Source organism: Propithecus coquereli, unplaced genomic scaffold, assembly GCF_000956105.1.
Source record: "Propithecus coquereli isolate 6110/MARCELLA unplaced genomic scaffold, Pcoq_1.0 Scaffold256, whole genome shotgun sequence".
In the NCBI taxonomy this organism is placed as follows: Eukaryota; Metazoa; Chordata; class Mammalia; order Primates; family Indriidae; genus Propithecus; species Propithecus coquereli.
The window spans coordinates 2,121,317-2,143,617 of NW_012148130.1; the positions used below are offsets into that span (position 1 = coordinate 2,121,317).

Here is a 22,301-nt window from a genome sequence, read left to right on the forward strand (position 1 = left end):
GGCCTCCCAGAGTGCTAGGATTACAGGCATGAGCCACCGTGCCTCGCCAGCATTTACGTCTTTTAAAAAAATTATCAGACAGGCAACAAAGTGAGACTCTGTCTCAAAGAAAAAAATTATTAGACACTTTGGATAAAAAATTATGAACAGTGTTTTCCGATTCTGATTTTTTCTCCATTTCCTGAGGGGCGGTGCCTGAGAAGCTTTCTGTCTGTCTCCTCACAAGCCTGCTCACAGGGCCAGGCGCGGGTGGGGCGAGGCAGAAGATACGTACCAGTAACTATGGCTGTGGCAGCAGGAACGTACAACAACACTGGACCCTTAATAACCTTAACAAAACATTTTCCTAAGGACAGGTATTTTTGTATTCTAAGTTGACAAAAGGGCACACAGCCCTTCTGCTGCACACTGAAGTTCACTGGGTCTCTCAAGGAAAAACACTTGTGCAATTGTTAGAAATACGAGCCGAGCTTGTTTCACAGAACACCATTTTTACTTGAAATACTATAATTATTCAAACTTGGGTATTTGGCAGACATTTTCTCAAAAAAACCAAAAACCCAAAAGTGAGCTTGTCAATTCAAGGAAAACAAGTGATAGCATTTGCTGATTTCAAGCGAAGATTAGAATTTTGAAAACTTGTATCTGTCCTTGAAGTTGACAAGATTCTCGATAGCAGGCCAGGTGCAGTGGTTCATGCCTGTGATCCTAGCACTCTGGGAGAACAAGGTGGAGGATCACTTGAGCTCAGGACTTCGAGACCAGCCTGAGCAGGAGCAAGACCTAGTCGCTACTAAAAATAGAAAAATTAGCCAGAGGGCATGGTATACGCCTGTAGTCCCAGCTACTCAGGAGGCTGAGGCAGGAGGATCCTTTGAACCTAGAAGTTTGAGGCTGCAGTGAGCTACGATGAAGCCACTGCACTCTAGCCTGGGTGACAGAATGAGACTCTGTCTCGGGTGGCGGGGGGGAGAGAACGTTCTCAATAGCAAGAGACTTTTCTGATCAGAATGCTAGTGATATTAACAAAGGTGGTTTTTTGATACTGTATAATAAAATGTGTCAGTACTTGGAAGCACTGCATCACTGTGAACCAGTATTTTCCAAATGATCAATATGAAATGCTACAAAATCATGCATGGGTAAAACTGATTTTAATGTAACAGAGCATGAAAAATACATCCATATGGTTTCAGATTCCACATTGTAACCTTTAAAGAAACTACCATTTGTCATTTGTAATTATAACCTTTAAAGAAACTACCATTTGTCAATTTGAGGATATTATTAAAGAAGAATAGTCAAAATTATCTGAGAAGCCTATCAAAATACTCCTCCCATTTCCAACTACACATGTCTGTGTGAAGACAGATTTTCTTCATATACTTCAACTAATGTATTTCAATGGATTGAATGCAGAATCCAACTGTCTTCTATTAAGCCAGATAGTAAAGAGATTTGTAAAAATATAAAGCAATGCCACTCTTGCCACTCTTCTCACTTGTTCTGAAAATATTTTCACAAAAATGTTATTTATGTTAACATATAATGAGTGTATTATTATTTCAAAATAGAACTAATATTTTAAAATTTCTCAGTTTTAATTTCTTTGAATGCCTCCAGCCTCTAGCAGTCCATTGCGCCACAAAGCCACCTCTCAGTTTTACCTTCTAACCCAGTGTACTTGTTAAATATAACCCATACAAACAAAAGCTCTGTGGGGTCCTCTTTCTAACAGTGTAAAGGGGTCCTGAGGCTAGAAAGTTTGAGAACCACTCCCAGAGAACATCTGAATAGGTCAGTCTTGGATCAGAGGCACTGAAAGTCACTAAGCTAATAATTGCTGAATTCCTACAATGCACAAAGAATGAAGGCTAAAAATGTGAAAAAGAAAGGATCATGCCACTAAGGAGTTCAGTCCAGCTGGCAGAAACATGACAAACAAAGAAAACACAGGCAATCATAAAGGCACACATGCAGCGCAAAAGGCGTGGGCTTTGGAGCAGAACCTTGGCTTGCAAGTGAGCCCTGCCAGGTGTGAGCTTGCACTCCTGGCTCGTTACCGGAGCTCTTGGAGCTCCAGTTTCTTTGTCATTTGCTTGGGAATAAGAACACATAGCTCCAAGTGCTGTTCTAAGGATTAAATGAAATCCTCACAAGGTGGGGGCTGAGCACCGCGCTGCTGCTAACCTTTTCCTCTGTCACTGTCACATGACATCATCTCGCACAGGCCAGGTGTGGCTAGTGGTGAGTTCCCCATCCACTGAAATCACGGACCTTTGTCCATAGTTATGACTGGCAAATGCCTGGCATCACTCCTACTAACCTTTCAAGGAATTAGGAATGATGACAGCTTCTTTTTAAAGCAGTAGTAATATATAACAGAATGAAAAAAGTAAATGTTCTAATAGGCCAACTTTTTAGTCACAAAAGTAGTAGAAAATGCTACAAATAACAATTGAGATTATGAAGGGACTATGATCGAGAATATAAGCTAACTAAAAATACAATTATGAATATGAATACAACTATGATTTTTCCAAATGTAAGAAGGCAAGAGCCAACAATATTTCTGAAAATAATTTTACCTGGTCGAGATCCAGAGAAGAATAAACAATTTTCCCTTTGTCATCTCCAGAGAACAATTTCATTCCATTGGGGCTCCAAGCCAGAGCTGTAATGCTATTTTTGTGAATACCAGTGACATCAAACCTCCGAAGCTATGAATAAATGATAAAAATACACACACAGAAAAGGATAAATGCTGTGAGCTGGGGTATGTGGCAAGGTAATACACAATTGCTCCTATTTATGGAAGAGCTGGTTTTCCCAATCTTGTTTCCCATGCAGAACCCTGCACGAGGTTCCATCTGTTTATTCACCCTCAAAACCCACAGAGAACACACCAAGAGAGTATTGAGCAAGATTGAAATTACCCATATGAGTTTTATGCCAAGTGTCCAACCAGGAACAAAAATGTTATCTGATTATAAACAGCACAATGTTAAGCTTTTCTGAGCACACATTTTCAAGGCAGATGAGGATTTCTCATTTTAAAATCCATGAGGAATTGCCAAGAAGCCAAAAAGTGCTAAAATGATGAGTTCTTACCTGCTTATTTCTCCCTGGCAAGGAGGACACAAGCTGAAACACTGCGACCCTGCCCGAGGCTGTACCTGCTGCCACAAGGTCATCGAAGCAGCTTAGCAGCTTCACCACAGTGATGGGCTCTGTTCTCCCCTGCAAGAGGAGACATTCAAACATACGAATCTGTAACCAGGTAGGCTTTTTTTTTTTGGACCATTACACACCAGCGAATAGGTGGGCTTTGAAATGTAAAACAAAAAAGACATTACCAGAGGAGTGAAAAACTTCATCAAGCTACAGCCCACACATACATTCCTGATTAGAAATGTATACAAGTCAGAAAGATAAATCTGTTAAAAAAAAAAACAAAACTCCTTTTCCTTTCTAGAGTCCACATCCTCCAATTTTTCATTATGTTAAAATACACACAACATAAAATTTCCATTTTTAGGTATACACTTCAGTGGTATTCAACACATTAATGATGTTGTGCAACCTTCACCACCATCCATCTCCAGGACTCATTTAATCTTGTAAAACTGCAACTCTATACCCATTAAATAGTAATTCCCTCTTCATCCCTCCCCTAACACCTGGCAACCACCGTTCTACTTTCTAACTTTGTGATTTGGACTACTCTGAGTACCTCATACAGGTGGAACCATACAGTATTTGTCTTTTTTCTGACTTATTTGACTTAACACAATGTCCTCAAGGTTCATCCATGTTGTAGCGTACATTAGAACTTCCTTCCTATTTAAGACTGAGTAATACTCCCTTGTATGTATTTACCACATTTTGTTTATCCATTCATCTGTCTATGGACACTTGGGTTACTTCCCCGTTTTAGCTATTGTGAATAATTCTGTACAAATATTTCTTTGAGATCTTGCTTTCGATTTTTTTTTTTATAATCCCCTAAATGTTCTCCAGGACTGCTTTCAATTCTTTTGGATATATACTCAGAAGTGGAATTGTGGGATCATATGGTAAGTCTATTTTTAATTTTTTGAGGAACCACCATACTGTTTTCCATAGTCTTCCAACATCTTACATTCCCACCAACAGTGCACGAGAATTCCAATTTCTCACATCCTCACTAATGCTTGTTATTTCCTGTCCTTTTGATAACAGCCACCCTAATGGGTGGGAGATATAGTTTTAATTTGCATTTCCTTAATAATCAGTGATGTTGAGCATCTTTTCATGTGTTTGTTGGCCATTTGTTTATCTTTTCTGGAGAAATGTCTATTCAAGTCCTTTGCCCATTTTTGAATTGGGTTTTTTGGTTATTGTTGAGGTTTAGGAGTTCTCGTTATATTCTAGATATTAATTCCTTATCAGATATATGATTCTCAAATATTTTCTCCCATTCTGTGGGCTGCTTTTTTACTAGGCATACTGTTGTGCACCTGTAGTCACAGCTACTATGGAGGCTGAGGCAGGAAGATCGCTTGAGCCCAGGAGTTTGGGACCAGCCTGGGCAACACAGTAAGATCCCATCTCTAAAAATAAAATAAATCATTTGATTATATATGAGAGGGTTTATTTCCAGGCTATTTATTTTGTTGGTCTATATGTCTATCTTTATATCAGTACCACATTGTTTTGATTACTATAGCTTTGCAGTAAATTGTGAATTCAGGAAGTGTGAGATCTCCAGCTTTGTTCTTTCTCAAGATTGGTTTGGCTTTTCAGGGTCTCTTGAAATTCCACATGAATTTTAGAATGGGTTTTTATATTTCTGCAAAAAACAAAAACAAAAACAAAACAAAAACGGCCTTGGGAGTTTGATAGAGACTGCATTGAATCTGTAGATTGCTTTAGGTAGTACGGACATCCTAACAACACTAAGTCTTCCAATCTATGGACACGTTTCCATTTATTTTTATCTTCTTTAATTTCTTTCAGCAACGTTTTATAGTTTTCATTGTACAAGTCTTTCACCTCCTTGGTTAATTCCTAAGTATTTTATTTTTTTTCATGCTGAACTCCTGGCCTCAAGCGATCCTCCAGCCTCAGCCTCCCAAAGTGCTAGGATTACAGGCGTGAACGACAGCATCCAGCCTCTCATTTTTTCTTAGTCCATCTGGCTAAAGGTTTGTCAATTTTGTTGATCTTTTCGAAGTTCCAACTTTTGGTTTCATTGATTTTCTCTATTGTTTTTCAGTCTCTATTTCATTTACCTCTGCTCTAATCTTTATTATTTCCTTCCTTCTGGAAGCTTTGGGTTTTGTTTTTCTTCCTTTTCTAGTTCCTTATGCTGTAAAGTTAGGTGCTAATTTGAGGCTTTTCTTATTTTTTTTAATGTATGCATTTAAAGCTATAAATTTCCCCCTCAGCACTGAATTGGTTGCATCCCATAAATTTTGGCATGTTATATTTTCATTCTCATTCATTGCTAAGTATTTTCTAATTTCCCTTCTGATTTCTTCACTGACTCAAGAGGGTGTTTAATTTATATAAATTTGTGAATTTTCCAGTTTCCCTTCTGTTGTTATTCTAACTTTAACCTGTTATGGTTGTGAAAAGAAGATACTTTGTGTGATATCTATCTTTTTAAATCTATTGACATTTAATCTGTGGCCTAATTTGATCTCTCCTGAAAAACGTTCCATGTGCATTTGAGAAAAACGTGTATGCTACCGTTGTTGGTAGAATGTTCTGTATATGTTTGTTAGAGCTAGTTGGTTAATGTGTTAAGTTTCCTTATTTATCTTCTGTCTGGCTTTTCTACCTATTATTCAGAGGAGAGATATGAAAAGTTTCTTTTATTGTAGAACTATTTATTTCTGCCTGTAATTCTGTAAATTCTTCCTTTGTATGTTTCAGTGGTCTCATTATTAGATATTTAAATGTTTATAATTGTTATGTCTTTTTGCCATAGTGAGTCTTTTATTAATATATGATGTCCTTCTTTGTCTCTTGTAATCTTTTTGATTTAAAGTCTCTTTTGTATGATATTAGTATAGCCACTCCAATCTATTTTGGTTACTATTTGCATGGAATATCTTTTTCCATCCTGCAGACACCTGCAACCTATTTGTGTCTTTGGATCTAAAGTGAGTCTTATGTACCCAGTATAAAGTTAGATTATTTTTTTATCCATTTTGATCATCTTGGTCTTTTGATTAGAGTTTAATCCATTCACATTTAAAGTTCTCATAAGGGAATATGTATTTCTATCATTTTGCTATTTGTTTTGTATATGCCTTATAGCTTTTTTTCCCTTTCTGGCATTACTGTCTTCTTCTGTGTTTAGTTTTTTTGTACTGAAACATTTAAATTTCTTTTGTGTATATTTTACAGGGATTTCCTTTTTCATTACCATGGGATTACATTTAACATTCTAAAGTTATAACACTAATTTGAATTTATACCAGCTTAACTTTAATAACATACAAAAACTCTGCTCCTTTACACCTCAGTCCTCAACTTTTTTTTGTTTATGTCACAAAATTATATCTTTACAAATTGTATGCCCCAAAATATAAGGTAAATAATTCATTTTAAATGCTTTGGAAATTCTTTTAAATTATGTAGAAAACAAATTAGGGCTTTATAGGCCAAGTGTGGTGGCTCACGACTGTAATCCCAGCACTTCGGGAGGCCGAGGCAGGAGGATCACTTGAGGTCAGGAGTTCAAGACCAGCCTGGGCAATACAGCAAAACCCCATCTCTTGAAAAAAGGAAAAAAAAGAAAGAAAAAAAGTTAGTCAAATGTGGTATAGTCCTAGCTACTCAGGAAGCTTAGGCAGGAGTTGGAGGTTACAGTGAGCTATGATCACAACATTGCACTCCAGCCTGGGTGACAGAGCAAGATCCTGTCTCGGGGTGGGAGGGGAGAAGGAAGGGGTGAGGGGAGGACTTATAAACCAAAGTTACAATAATACTAGCTTTTAGACTAACTAAAAAAATATTTTTGTCTCTTAAATCATGTAGAAAACAAGAAGCACAGTTACAAACCATTCTTACAATAACATTAGCTGTTATAATTACCCACATACTTACTTTTATTGAGATCTTCATTTCTTCATATGGCTTTGAGCTACTGTCCAATGTCCTCTCATTTCCCCCTGCAGGACTCTCTTGAGTATTTCTTTCAGGGCAGGTCTGTCTATCTATCTATCTATTTATTTTTTGAGACAGAGTCTCATTCTGTTGCCCAGGCGAGAGTGTGGTGGTGCCAGCCTAGCTCACAGCAACCTCAAACTCCTGGGCTCAAGTGATTCTCCTGCCTCAGCCTCCCGAGTAGCTGGAACTACAGGCATGTGCCACCACGCCCGGCTAATTTTTCTATTTTTAGTAGAGGCCAGGTCTAAGCATAGAGAGAAATTACTGGTACTTCCAATTCTATCATCTTCCCAGAATCCTCTCCTTCCTTTCTAAGTTTTTAATCTTTGAAATGACAAAAACAATCAAAAAACCCTCATTTCTAATGAGGGAAATGCTGATCAATCAAGTATGAATATACCGAATTCTTATTAAGGCGATTTGACAGAAGAGGTGTTTCCTCCCCTCCCCACAAAAACACCAGGAGTCTGGAGTCAGAAGAGCTACCCTGAACGCAAGGTATACTTTACCCGTCTCCACGTGAACAAGTCATTCAACCATTGTGAAGTGATACCTGTTCATAATCTACCTGCCTCATAGGTCTGCTGAAAGGATTAATGAGATGATACACCCAAAATTGACTTAAAAACTGATTCCTGGTGTGTTTTGGTTCTTAGATCAATAATTATATTAAATAGCATTGACTCAAGCTTAATATGTCGGTTCAGTAAAAAGCACATTTATAAGCATTGCTCACAAACGTTCCGGCTTCTGGCCTGAGCTACCTTTTTTATTTCGAAACTATTCATTCAGAAAAAGTACACAACTGTTTGACAGTTATGGCAGTATCTCCAGTAAACCATTTAAATCTCTGACGTAGTAATTTATATAGTAATCAACCTGCCAAATATGTATGAATACCCTCCTCATTCTGTGTACCCAGTGAGTTGCTGTAGCAATACAAGCTAAAGTAGGTCACAGTCCCAGCACTCTTAAAGTTTAGCTGTAGCAATGAAACAGGCACACAAAGAGCCGCCTACAGAGAGTGGGGGTGGTAGTGATGGAGCTCACTTTCATCTGGTACTTTACAGCTTTTAGGGTATTTTCATAGGCTATAAATATATCTAGCACCAGATCATGGTATAAGGTAAGAGATTCGGATCTTAAGCTACAGGAAGGAAAAGGGGATCCCTTGAAGATTCCTGATTTGGCCAGTGTATTAGTCAGAGGCATCTGATAACCATGATTAGGAGCAGGAGGGAGAATGGAGGGAGTGGGGCCAGGCAGGAAGACCAGCTGGGAACCTTTTGCAAGAGTTCAGACTGGAGTTAAGTAAGGGCCTAGTCTAGAAAAATGGTAAATAGAATGTGCATGAAGGCAGGAAAACCATGATGAAGAGGGTTCCATCAACTGACCTTGTTAGAATGGTAACAATGAAAACAGCACAGCATCTCTTCTTTATTCTCCTGTGGCAGGCACCATATTAAGTGCTTTACATGCTTTACTGAATCCTCAGACAATCTATGAGGGTGCTATAGTTATCCTCATTTCACAAACAAGGGGCTGAGCTCCAGAGAGGTTAAGTAATTGGTCTAAGGTTGCACAACTAGTGAGAATCAAGAGTCAGGATTCACACACAAGTCCGGCTCTCTCCAGAGGCCCTGCTCTCCTCTGCGCTCTAGGCTTTTCTGTGAGTGAATCCAAAGGGCTTGTTAATGGATAGCTTGGTAGGCTTGCGAAGAGGAAGGAGAACAAAAAGGACTTTTATGACTTGGAGTTGAGTAACATGAGATCGATGGTACCATTAGCAGCATTCATTGGTATTGCTTTGAAGGCAGAAGGTGACATAACATGTTTTAGATACACAGAGTCCTGACATGGTAGCAGGATGTTGGAAAGAAAACATTTTCCCTAGGAATCTGTCACTATACAAACCACCACATCAAGAATTAAAATGACTTACTAGAGATCTTGCTATGTCACAGCGTAAGTTCAAAATGGTTGTATAGTATTTCTGAATGATCTTCAATTCCAAAATAAAAATAATCACTTAGGTGGGCCAGAAGCCTCAGTATCTATATGCATTGCTTGTACATGTGCTTTTTAATAAACCAGTGTGCTAGGCTTGAGTTAATGTTATTTAATATGATTATTAATAAATGTCATGGTTCTTAATCTAAGAACCAAAACATCCCAAGAATCAGATTATCAACATTTAACTACAGTTCAGATAGAAACAGAATATGAGGCCTCAACTTTGCACAATACAATAGTCTAGCTATTCCAAAAACAATGCTCTGCAAACACCCAGAAATGCTGAGTAAAATACATAACATATCCTTTTAAATGCACAGCTGAGTTTTCAAGGAAGTAAGGAAAATCCACAGGAGCCAAAAACAAAAAGAATGCTGCCAGATCAGAACAAAAGTAAGCCCTGAAGCTACACCCTACCCTGCCACCATCTGGCAAACACCTAGAGTCTCTGTTTTCCAAGCTGAGCAGATGAGGGGGGGAGCTGGAACTGTATTCTCCGCAGAAGCCAGAACCCCAGAGGCCTAGCCCTAAGGGAAACAGTAAGCCACAGAAAAATCAATTTGCTGGCAAATGGAGCTGACAAGGAAATCTGTCTTATCTCAGGCACTGACTGAATTGAACAAAAGAATCTTTGCTGAGAATCTCTAATCACAGGCCTGCCCTATTCAGCATCACTCTGAATTTTTTATTCTCCCTTTCCACTCAAAGGAAGCTCCACCTCGACAGTTAATCTGAAGTGCTTCCGCGTTGGTGGCACTCCAAGGTACCTGGCACTGGCAAACATTCACCCCATCTGCGGGACACAGTCTCCACCTAGGTCCCTCAGGATTCTCAGATGTTAGGATCAGCTAAATAGCTCACAATTAGAAATTACCACAAGGAAGTAGGCCCCATGAAGAACAGTCAACTAAAACAAGCAATAATGGCACTCACAAACCCCAAGTATTTCATTTAGATTGAACAGACGTAGAACATAAAAGAAATATGCTTAAAGTGCTTAAAAAAATAAAAAAGTAAATGGACGTAAGCAACGAACAAGCAACTATCAGAAATAGAGAGAAATGAAAAGAACCAAGAGAATTTAAAATCTCACTGGATGGAATGAATAGCAAATTAGTCACAGGCTGGAAAGTATTGAACTGAACGACAGACATGAGGAAATCATCTACTATGCAACAAAGAGAGATGAAAAGAAAAAATAGGAAGAAGAGATGTACAGCCCCCATGGGACATGTGGCAATGTCTGGAGGGTGTTACAACTTGGGAGACACTACTGACACCTACTAGGTAAAAGTCAAGGATGCAGCTAAACATCTTACAATATACAGGCAGCACACTCAGGCCAAAGTGTCAATGGTGCTGAGGTCAGTAAACTGTGACTTAAACACAACCATATCAATAATTACATTAAATATAAATGGTCTAAAGACTCCAATTAGGAGGCAGAGATTGTCAAATTGGATAAAAAAGTAAGACCCAACTTGATACTATATATAAGAAATGCACTTTAGATATAAAAGGACAGATAAGGTAAAAATAGGAGAATGGAAAAAGATAGACCAAAGCAACCAAGCATAGTGGTTCATGCCTATAATCTCAACACTTTGGGAGGCTGGGGTGGGAGGATCCTTGAGGCCAGGAGTTCGAGACCAGCCTGGGCAACATAGCAAGACCCTGTCTCAAAAAAAACAAAACAAAAAAAAAAACAAAAAAAGCAGGAGTGATTATATTAATACCAGAAAAAGTAGACAAGGAATATTACCACAGATAAAAAGAGAAATTTGATAGTGATAAAAGGATCAATTCAACAAGAAGACATAACACTCTTAAATGTGTAGGTACCTAATAACAGAGCTTTAAAATACATGATGCAATACAACAATATTGAATGTACTTAATGCCATTGAACTGTACACTTAAAAATGGTTAAAATGGGAAATTTTATATTATGTATATTTTATCAAAAGTTTAAAAATACATAAAGCACCCCTGCAATCCTAGCACTCTGGGAGGCCAATGCAGGAAGATCGCTTAAGGTCAGGAGTTCAAGACCAGCCTGAGCAAAAGTGAGACCCCATCTCTACTAAAAATAGAAAAAAATTAGCTGGTGTGGTGGCACATGCCTATAGTCCCAGCTACTTGGGAGGCTGAGACAAGAGGATCACTTGAGTCCAGGAGTTTGAGGTTGCAGTGAGCTATGATGACTCCACTACACTCTAGCTGGGGCAACAGAGCAAGACTGTCTCAAAAAAAAACCAAAAAACATAAAGCAAAAACTGACAGAACTAAAAAAAATAAATGCAAAATTTCAGTTGGAGAGTTCAACACTCCTGTCATAGTAGTTGACAGAACAAGTAGACAAAAATATCAGTAAGGCTATGGAAGACCTGAAAAACTTGAATGATACCATTAAATCAGTTTGTGTCCACTGAAAAGCAGGCCCTAACGATGGAATTAGATGAGCAAAATATCTACTTGGAAAACACCTGTGAGGGAAAAAGGAGAAGTAGTTGGAGGAGGCAGGAAGAACTGTCAGATCACAACACAGGTCTGTAACCTGGGAAGAAAAGAGAGAAGGAAGGAGAGTTGGATAGGTAAATTTCAGACTGCAGTACAATTTAAAGTTTTGGCCAAGTTAATGGGGTCATCTAGAGCCAAGGTCACATGTCAGAGGAGTCCCCTGTTTCATAGCACTGGGCCTGCCTCAGTGTCCCTGCTACAATCAGTCCATTGGCTGGGAACAGCAGTAGGAAGTCCGGCCCTGGCACAAACACAGTGGTGGATTTAGTGTGGCGGTTTGAGCCATCATCAATTACCTTCCCTACAGCAGAAGAGAGTAACTGAAATTAGGGTACTAGCAAGGGATATATAGAGCGGAAAGACATTAACAAAAATTTTATTTTATTTAAAGAGATAAAATATTTGATAATTATTTATTCAATTTTTTAAAGATAGGGTCTCGCTCTGTTGCCCAGGCTGGAGTACAATGGTGTGATCATAGCTCACTGCAGCCTCAAACTCCTAGGCTCAAGCAATCCTCCCTCCTGCCTCGGTCTCCCCAGTAACTCAGACCACAGGCATGTACCACCACACCCTGTTAATTTTTAAAAAATTTTTTGTAGAGATGGGGGTCACGCTACGTTGCCCAGGCTGGCCTCAAACTCCTGGCCCCAAGCAATTCTGCCTCAGCCTCCCAAAGAGCTGAGATTACAGGCATAAGCCACCACGCCCAGCCTAATGGTTATTTATTATGAATGAATTAGGATACACAAAACCACTGTTAGGATACTCAAGCACTCCAGGCTCAAATTCACCATTAATATCTTTTTTTAATTTTTATATTTGAGAGTCTCGCTATATTGCCCAGGCTAGAGTGCCATGGCATCAGCCTAGCTCATGGCAACCTCAAACTCCTGGGCTTAAGCAATCCTCCTGCCTCAGCCTCCTGAGTAGCTGGGACTATACAGGTGTGCCGCCACGCCCGGCTACTTTTTTTTTCTATTTTTAGTAGAGATGGGGTCTCACTATTGCTCAGGCTGGTCTCGAACTCCTGACCTCAAGCAATCCTCCTGCCTCGGCCTCCCAGAGTGCTAGGATTACAGGGGTGAGCCACCGCGCCCAGCCACCATTAATATCTCTTTTAGCAGTATTTCTATTTCATAAAACCAATCCTTCATTTAACATACTTAAAAATGGATTTTTACTGCACTGTCATTAAAATATCTAGTATTGTTTTCCATAGAAGTCCACTCACAGAGATAAACTTTAATAACATCAACTAGCCTATTAAAAGAATTGTTAAAGTTTAAAATGAGATGTGCACTGAAGCAGGGTTGAACAGTTAAGTGCTTACGGATGACTTCACTATGCTTTGTGTGGGGGACACAGACGAGGGTGCTGCTTTCAGTCTGGGAACAGGAGCAAGATTCACCAGCAAATATAAGAACAAAGCATTACTGACAATGACATCCATGTATGCCCGGCTAGCTCAGTCGGTAAAACAAAAAACAAAAACAGAAAAAGACATCCATGTACAAGCGGGTCACAGGCAGGACATGGTCAGCTCTGCCAGGTGCAGAAAGGGTTGGGGGCAAGCACGGTTACTGCCTTTAGGATGCTCACTGGCTAAATACAAAGTGCCTCATTTTATGGTATTCTCTTTGTTTTCATTTTTTAAAATAATGAAATATGATCATACATACATGACTACACAAAACATGTACAGCTTAAAGGATTATCATAAAATGAGCACCCATGGACTCCCCATCTAGCGTGGGAAAGGGGCCATTAACAGCACTTTTGAAGTTCTTGTGTGCCTCTCCCTGACTGCATAGGCGACCCCAACCACTCTCCTGAAAGTAGCATTAATTATTCCCTTGCTTTTATTCATAGCTTTACCACATGTGCACGTGTCCTTAAACACGATAGTGTACAGTTTTACCGAGCACACAGATTCACACTGGTGAATTAGCACAGGAAGGGTCTGGTCCTCAGCCTTCTGACCCAAATCCTGAATCTTTTTAGTGTCCTGCTGTTAATCAGCCCAGGGAGGTTGTCTCACGATCATTTAATGCCCAAGAGATTGTAGTTTAAGTCAAAAAGCCAAATTATTATTTTGCAATGAAGTAATGCTCATACAAACCAGAATGCTAGATAGGTACAACCTATATATTCTTCCCCCACTGGTCGATCTATGTGTTTCAGTCCAAAAGCTGCTTGGCAAACATGGCACAATTTCTGATGAAAGCATTCTAAATGTTAGATCGCAGGAAGGGTCCCACTGCATGAGTCACGTGAAACACAGATCTCTGCCCAGAGCCAGCCGCGCCAGGGAGAATCACAGCACTCAAAGCAATCTCTCCCACTGCACAAACAATTCAGCCTGATCTAGTTTTCCCAAGTTACATAGCAGACTATACACCCTCTTCCTTCTTGATAAGGAGAGTTCAGTCTTATTCTGTCTGAGTAGCCATTCTTCTGTCTCTTGAAGATGACTTTGCTCATCTCTGATGTCAACTATCGTGTGTTTAACTCTCTGATTTCCCTCTTTCCAACTTCCTAGGGGGCATTTATTGTTGCCCTTATTGCAGCAACGTAACTTCCTGGACCAAACACCCAGTAATCAAAAAATTTAAGGAAAAAAAGGGCTTTTGATTTGAAAGTTTCCAGGAATGGTTTCCTGGCAAATACCTCACCATTAGGATAGCATTCAGCTAACCTTCTTAGGTCCTTGGCAGGCAGTTTTCCCTTTATACACAGGACAAAACCACATCAGGAAAAAGTGTTCTTTGTAAGCAGGTTCATGGGAACTGTGAAGTCTGACAAGGCTTTCTTTATGAGCTTCTTTTAGTAGGCCAAAGTTTAACCTTCAGTAGAAACTGCTAGAATACCAAATAACTAACAGATCTGAAATATTGTGAAATATTTCAGAAGATCAAATAAGATATGAATTAATTCAATTCTTAAGAATTATTTCACTGTTTTCTTTCTTTTACTAACAAAGAATAAATGTTTAATGTTTCAATATTCATATAACTTTTTAATGATCTGAAAGCTAAACAAAGGCATCTGTTTTTCTGGAATAATTTTCTTAACTCTGTAGATCAAAATGGAGTAGGGAATGTCCCCTGGAGTTGAAGGGAGGAGCTGAGAGCCTAGGCCTAGAGAAGATCTTAAAAAGAAAGAGACTGGACAAATTACCCATGATGGAACCCAATCAGACTGCCAGCAGAAGTCAAAAGACAGTGGTATGACACTTAAAGCGTTGAGACAAAATAACAAAGTGAAGTAAGAGATCCAGTTTCATTTTTCTCCTATACTCATATCCAATTGTCCCACATAATTTATTAGAAAAAACTCTGTAGTGCTGCATTTGCGATTACTCAAGTATCCACATACTTGTAGGTCTTCTGACTTCTCTAATCTGTTCCAATGGCCTATTTATCTTTTCTCGTGCTAACACCGCACTCCCTGGATTACTGAGGCTTTATGAGTGCTGTTCTCCAACAGCACAACTTCTCCCAGCTGGTGCTGCTTTATCCCTAGTATCTTGACTATTCTACCCTTTACAATTTCATCAACATTTTAAAACCAGCTTTGTCATTTGCCATTAAAAAAAAAAAACTGTTGGAATTAAATTGAAGTTAGGTAAATTCAGGCAGAAGGGACATCTAATAAAATGTTGTCTTTTGTTTTCCGTTTTTTTTACTGTGAGTTGCTGTTTAAAAATATTTGAAAGCTAAATGTCCAGCAACCAATGAATGGAGTAATCCACACTAAGGACACCAGTGAAGCCCTATATTGTAATGCTACCAACAAATCAGAACGTAGGTATCACAGGCTCCTAATCACCAAATCTAAGGGTTTTCCATAGGGAAAGACAAGGGAAGGCACTGGGCAAATGCACCTTGGCTGCTAAGGTAAGACAAAAACTCTCATTTCTGTATCACTTTAAAACATATCCCAGACAGGTTTCAGGCTCAAGGCCTTTCCTTCCTTCCTCCTGGAATATTCTGCCCTAGACATTATCACCATGGCATGCTGGTCACTCTCTTTAGGTCTTTGTTTAACTGTCACCTTCTTGGACAGACCTTCCCTGGAGTTCTACTGAAAACTGCAGCCACCCCTCTTGGTACTCCTCATCCTCTTCTCTGGTTTTCCCTTAGCACTTCCCATCACCACGGTGGTTTGTTTGTTTATCTATCCGGTTGACTTCTCTTTTGTATTTCTCTGATTCTCCCTGTTAGACCCAAAGCCCCACGATTGCAGAGACTGCCTACTGTGCTCTCTACTCCATCTCTGGGAACTAAATGGGCCAAGCACATACTATGCACTCAATAAATACTTGTTGAATGAATTCACCGGCAGAGTAAGCGTGGAAAAGCTGCAGAAACGCAAACTAGCATTCTGCCATCAAGTATCATGCTGTGGTTAGTGCACATTTCAACAATTTGCTGAATGCTAAGAAGAGGGTATATTTAACAAGTTTATAACATTTTTGTACTTGTTATTAGCTCCTTGCAACATTTTCTTAGTGCTTTTGGCACTAGGGAGGAAGAATTTCTTGTGTTTCCATCTGCCCCCTCCCACTAACTTCTGTGGAAAAAATGTTTCCAAAAGCTCTATTTTTGAAAACACATGCAAGGCTATATTTACCACATAAAAGGTCTGCTTTCTTCGTTAGGAACCTAACTTCATTTAAAAATATGATCCTTCAACTATGCCATACATGAATTTATGAGGGTAAACTAACTTACATTTTTATTTACCTTCCCATAAAATCTAAGATTTTCCCCAAACTAGTCGATTCATCTTTAACTTTTCAGTTGGACATCCCATAGAGACCATGAATCTGGCTTTTATTTTCCTCTAAATCCACAGATTTGCATGGAAGACCTGCCTCCTCTTGTTAGAAGTCAGTGTACTGATTAGACGACCAGATTTGTGGCCTCCTGCAGGAACTTTACTGTTTCTTTATCTGTAAAACATGGGGATTGTACCAATGATTCTAAGACACAGTCCAATCTGATGACAAAAATGACAACATAAATATTTAACTGAAGCCAAAGTGCAAAATATATCTTTGTGTTGTTGTGTTTAGACACGTACTATATGAATATATTCTTGTTACCAAAAATGCTAGTAATTCCACAGTATTTAGAGTTTTAAAACAAAAGATACTTTCCTTCCATACTTCCTCTCTTACCCAATCCCATTTTCAATCTTCACCTAAAGTAATCATGATGAAAGTTCCTCCAATCTTTTCCTATGTGTCTTACATAGATACATAGTTTTGTCTTCAAACTCTAATATTCTAACTAAATTCTGTTTTCTTTCCAAAACAGAAATTTTATACTTCCTTTGATTCTCCACAATCATAAGTTTCGGATTCTATACACAATGGGCACTCAAAAAATGCTTTGGATACTCAAGGCTACCAAGTGTGGATTTTTGCACCACTAAAATACATTTTTTAAGGTCCTCCAGTAAAGAAAAACTAGCTAAAAATCTTTACATGAGGTTTTTCCAGAGTCCTCTTCTAGTCTGCTGGGTCCACTAATTTGCGCTGGCTTCCCCCAAACTCTGGTTGACCCTAGGGAGGCTGTCCCATCACACCGTATTTCTTCAAAGCTCATGGGGCTCATCACACATGCTCTGGTTTGGATGTGGTTTACTCCCACCAAAACTGATGTTGAAATTTGGAGGTGGGGCCTAGTGAGAGGTGTTTGGGTCCAGGCGGCAGATTCCTCATGAATAAATGAACTCCCTCCCTCCGAGGTGAGTGAGTTCTCACTCTCACAGGACTGGATTAGTTCCCAAGAGCGAGGTGTTAAAAGACTCTAGCTTCCTTGGTTTCCCTCTCTTGAGTCCTCTCTTACCATGTGATCTCTTTGCATATACCCACTCTGCTTCCAACTTACACCAGGAGTGGAAACAGCATGAGACCCTCACGAAATGCCGCTGCCCAATCTTGGACTTTCCAAATAATTGTGAGCCAAATAAACCTCTTTATAAATTACCAGCCTCAGGTATTCTGTTATAGGAACAAAAGACGGACTAAGACATATTCAATAAATATAGAAAACTAATTCTAGTTAAAATTGTAAAATTAGCAGTCAGGTGTAATCTGTAGTTTCATTCCAGGAAGCACAAAACTCTTGTTTCTTTAATTTTAGGTTTTTTTCAGTTTGGTGGCTGAAATTTTTAAAATAGTTATATAGTTCTTTAATAAAGACAGTATGTCGGGTGCAGTGGTGCCTACCTACAATCTCAGCTACTCGGGAGGCTGAGGCAGGGGGATCACTTGAGCCCAGGAGATTGAGGCCAGCCTGGGATACATAGCAAGACCCCATCTCTAAAAAATTAAATAAATAAATAACATCCTAAAAAAGACAATAAAGTGGTGATCAATGAGACACATGTGCTTACAAAAGAGAACTGGGTTGTAATTTCTATCTGAGTAAGGAGTCCAAACTCCACTAACGCACACTAAACCTTAATGTCGGAGGTTACCTAATAGTGAATCAAAACCAAAGACGCTAGCTAAACTACTCTATAATGTTAGAAGTCAGAAGAGTAGTTACCTTGGGGAGGGGTACTGATTGGGAGGTGGCACAAGAGAATCTTCTGGGGTGCTGTAAATGTTCTATATCTTGATCTGGGTGATTAACACAGGTGTATACATACAAATTCATCATGTTGTAAATTTAAGATTTGTATATTTTATGTAAACTATATTTCAATTAAAAAGTCAAAAAACAAAACAAAGTAAAACACAGGGGCCTGGAAAGCCTGGTCTAATTTAAATTTGTTGAGGTATGTTTCATAACTCAGGATATGATCTATACTGGTGACTGTTCTGTGTGTGCTTATAAAGAACATGTATTCAGCTATTGTTGGGTGGAATGTTCTATAAATGTCAATTAGATCAAGTTGGTTGATAGTGCTGTTCAGTTCTTCTATATTTTTGTTGATTTATGTCTACTACTACTATTACTGAGGAATATTGAAATCTCCAACTATAATTGTGGATTTGTCTATTATTTCTCTCAGTTATGTTAATTTTTGCTTAGTGTTTTGTGAAGCTCTGTTGTTAACGGGCACACACATTTAGGACTGCTATGTCTTCTCGGTGAACTGAGCCTGTTACTATTATGTAGTGTCTCTCTTTATCCCTAGTTATTTTTTTGCTCTAAAGACAACCTTGATATTAATATAGCCACTCCAACTTTCTATCGATTAGCATTTCTACAGTGTATCTTTTTCCATCTTTTTAATTTCAAACCTACATATAGCATTATATTTGAATTGAATTTCTTATAGATGGCATACAGTTAGTTCATGTTTTTTTAATCCACTTTGATAATTTCTTTTAATCGATACATTTAGATCATTTGCATTTAATATAACTATTAGTATGTTTGGATTTAGGCCTATCATTTTATTTGTTTTGTTTGTTCCTTTTGTTTTTCCTTCCTTTGTTTTCCCTTTGCTGCTTTCCTGAGAGTTGTGTGAAAATTTTTCACAATTTCATTTTCATTTACATCATTGTAGAGTCGTTGCTCTAGGGAATACAGTATATGTATACAGTATATGTAGTTTCTCAAAATCTACTTCGAATCTTACTTGCTTCAAGTAGAATGTACAGACCTATAGGTCGACTTACTCTCCCCACCTTATATTATACTCATCTTATATATTACTACATCTATACACATTGAAAACTCAATCAGTTATAATTTTTGCTTTCAACTGTCAAATATATTTTAAAGAATTCAGTAGGAGAAAAATAACCTATTGTATTTACCCAGGTATTTACTATTGTTCCTCCTTCATTCCTGAGGTACCAACTTCCCTTTTGTCTGAAGAATTTCTTCAAGCAATGACTTTAGAGCAGGTCTGCTGGCAATGAATCCTCTTAATTTTCCTTTACCCAAAAATATCTTTATTTCACATTTCTTGATAGACATTTTCACTGAGTAAAGAATTCTGGGTTGATGATTCTTTCAGCTCTTTAAAAATGTTGTGCTACTGTCTTCCAGCCTGCATGGTTTCTGATAAGAAATGTGTAGTCATCAAAATCATTGTTCCCCTACAGGTAATATGTCATTTTTCTCTGGCTATTTTTAAGATTTTTATTTGTCTTTAGCAGTTTAAGATTTCTCTGAGCATGGATTTTTTTGGTTTATCCTGTTGGGGATTCACAAGTCTCTGTTGTTAAGTGGTGTTTAAAGTATTTCAGAGATATTAAATTCATAAGTACAGTTTTAAAAAAGATTAACTATGTAATCTGTTTAAATGTTTGGGGAATTTAAAAAAAATTTTTCCCTCTCTGTCCTCCTCTTCTTCCTCCTGTTTGGAGAATTTGATCAGTCAAATCCATGAGCTATTATTCAAATAAAGGGAATAACAGTGATTCTAATTCTTATACAAGAAATATTAATTCAACTCTAACTCTAGAGACAGCCCGCCCAAGTTCAGATGATGGTGCTGCTATTTACTAATTGTCAACCTTAGACAAGTCATGTACCTTTCCTGTGCCTCAGTTGTCTCCCTGGTAAATGGGGATGACATCTTCTTTCCCATCCAGACACCACCCCCAAACTTTTAAAAAAAATGGGATGATAATAATAATAACATCTATCTCATACAATTTTTGTGAGCATAAAATGAGCTAATATATGTAAAAGTTTAGAATAATGTCTCATGTATAGTAAGTGCTTTTTTTTTATTTTGAGACAGATTCTCACTCTTTTGCCCGGGCTAGAGTGAGTGCCATGCCATCAGCCTAGCTCACAGCAACCTCAAACTCCTGGGCTCAAGCGATCCTCCTGCCTCAGCCTCCCGAGTAGCTGGGACTACAGGCATGCGCCACCATGCCTGGCTAATTTTTTCTATATATTTTTAGTTGTCCAATTAATTTCCTTCTATTTTTAGTAGAGACGGGGTCTCGCTCTTGCTCAGGCTGGTTTCGAACTCCTGAGCTCAAACAATCCGCCCGCCTTGGCCTCCCAGAGAGCTAGAATTACAGGCGTGAGCCACCGCGCCCGGCCCATAGTAAGTGCTTTTTGTGTGCTAACCATTTTTATTATTTTAAAATGAGCACAGAAGCTCATTCATGTTAAGAAAAACTTTTAAAATTAAAATGTTAAAACATTGAATATTGACTTAAATTAAAACGTTAAGACATTGAATATTGATTAAAACATAAGTATTTGTAAACATTTCTCTTACATACGAAAGCCCTGTCTTGGTCCATAAAAGCCCACTAACCACAGACAGAAGGTAGAAGCAACAACTCAGTCGCCTTTGAGTCTCTCACAAAAGCCATGTAGTCAATAAACTACAGAAATTGACTAAATGGCTGAATCAGATTGCAATTCATCAATACTTGGTGTCAGCCATAACATGGTCAAACAATGACTCCACCAATATCTGCAATCCACAGAGATGCCTGAGTCAACGACAATGCAGAACACAGACCGGTGAAGATCCCAATGCTGCAGAAGTGATCTCATTTAAGATTTGCATATTCTGGCTCTTTGGTCTCGGCTGCAGAAGCAAGATGATGAAGGGAATGTCATTATTTGGAAAGCGCCACAATAAGATGCATACATCGTACCACCACTGTGGATCTAAGGCCTACCGCCTTCAGAAGTCCACCTGTGGCAAATGTGGCTACCCTGCCAAGTGCAAGAGAAAGTATAACTGGAGTGCCAGGCTCAAAGACGAAATACCACCAGGACTGGTCAGATGAGGCACCTAAAAATTGTACACCACAGATTCAGGCATGGATTCTGTGAAGGAAGAACAGCTGAACCTAAAAGGACAGCTGTTGCAGCGTCCAGTTCATTTTAAGAATTTCAGTAATTAGTCACACAATAAATGTTTTGGTTTTAAAAAAAAGATGTGCATATTCTGGCAATTAACCAATATTCATATAAATACCCTTTTTGTAATAATTTCAAGAGAATAACTAGAGATTATTCAAGTCAGTCAGTCAAGGTACTCTGAGAAACAAAACACTTAGGAAAAAAGTAACTATTTCCAGAGTTTTCTATCAATAGTAAGTGTTAAACACAAAATGTTCTCTTTTAAAGCACTCTACCCTGGGCAATAGAGCAAGATCCTGTCTCTAAGAAAAAAAAGAAAAGAAAAGAAAAAAGAAGAAGAAGAAAGTGATGCTAGGTTTTTGGAGGCAGGAAAAAAGTTAAGAACACCAATGTTTTTAGTTATATTCTACCTCAGTTAAAGATGGTTTTAAAGTGTTGTTTGGATGAGGTATTAAGGCCATATTCTAGCAATTCAGAAGTAAATGATCACATCCTAGGACACAAGCATGCTAAACATCAGCCACGGTTCATGTGTACCGAAGTACAAAGAAAAGTAAGGCTCACCTCAAAGTTGTACTTCCTCATGCGGTTGAAGTGCCGGCAGTACAGATAGAGCATGCCGATGCTGCTGCCCACCGCGATGTAGTCCCCATTGGTGTCGAGGGCTGTGAGGTAGACCACCATCGAGCGGAAACCCTTCTGGATCTTCGTGGGAATGGCATTGAGGAGATAGTACAATGGGCAGAACTCTCTGAATGTAACAGGCGCTGATACGGATGCCATGGCCACACTTTC

General features: G+C 38.7%; 1 protein-coding gene across 1 annotated transcript in view; it reads right to left on the minus strand.

Moving 5' to 3' along the window:
• The window catches only part of TECPR2 (tectonin beta-propeller repeat containing 2), a 96,483-nt gene extending 74,182 nt beyond the window's left edge, over positions 1–22,301 (minus strand). Inside the window, exons 1-3 of the mRNA XM_012647108.1 lie at positions 22,071–22,301; positions 3,112–3,240; positions 2,589–2,720 (exon numbers count right to left, since the gene is read on the minus strand). Of these exons, the coding sequence (XP_012502562.1) occupies positions 2,589–2,720; positions 3,112–3,240; positions 22,071–22,289 (480 nt within the window). The 5' untranslated portion in view covers positions 22,290–22,301. The remainder of the gene's footprint in view (positions 1–2,588; positions 2,721–3,111; positions 3,241–22,070) is intronic.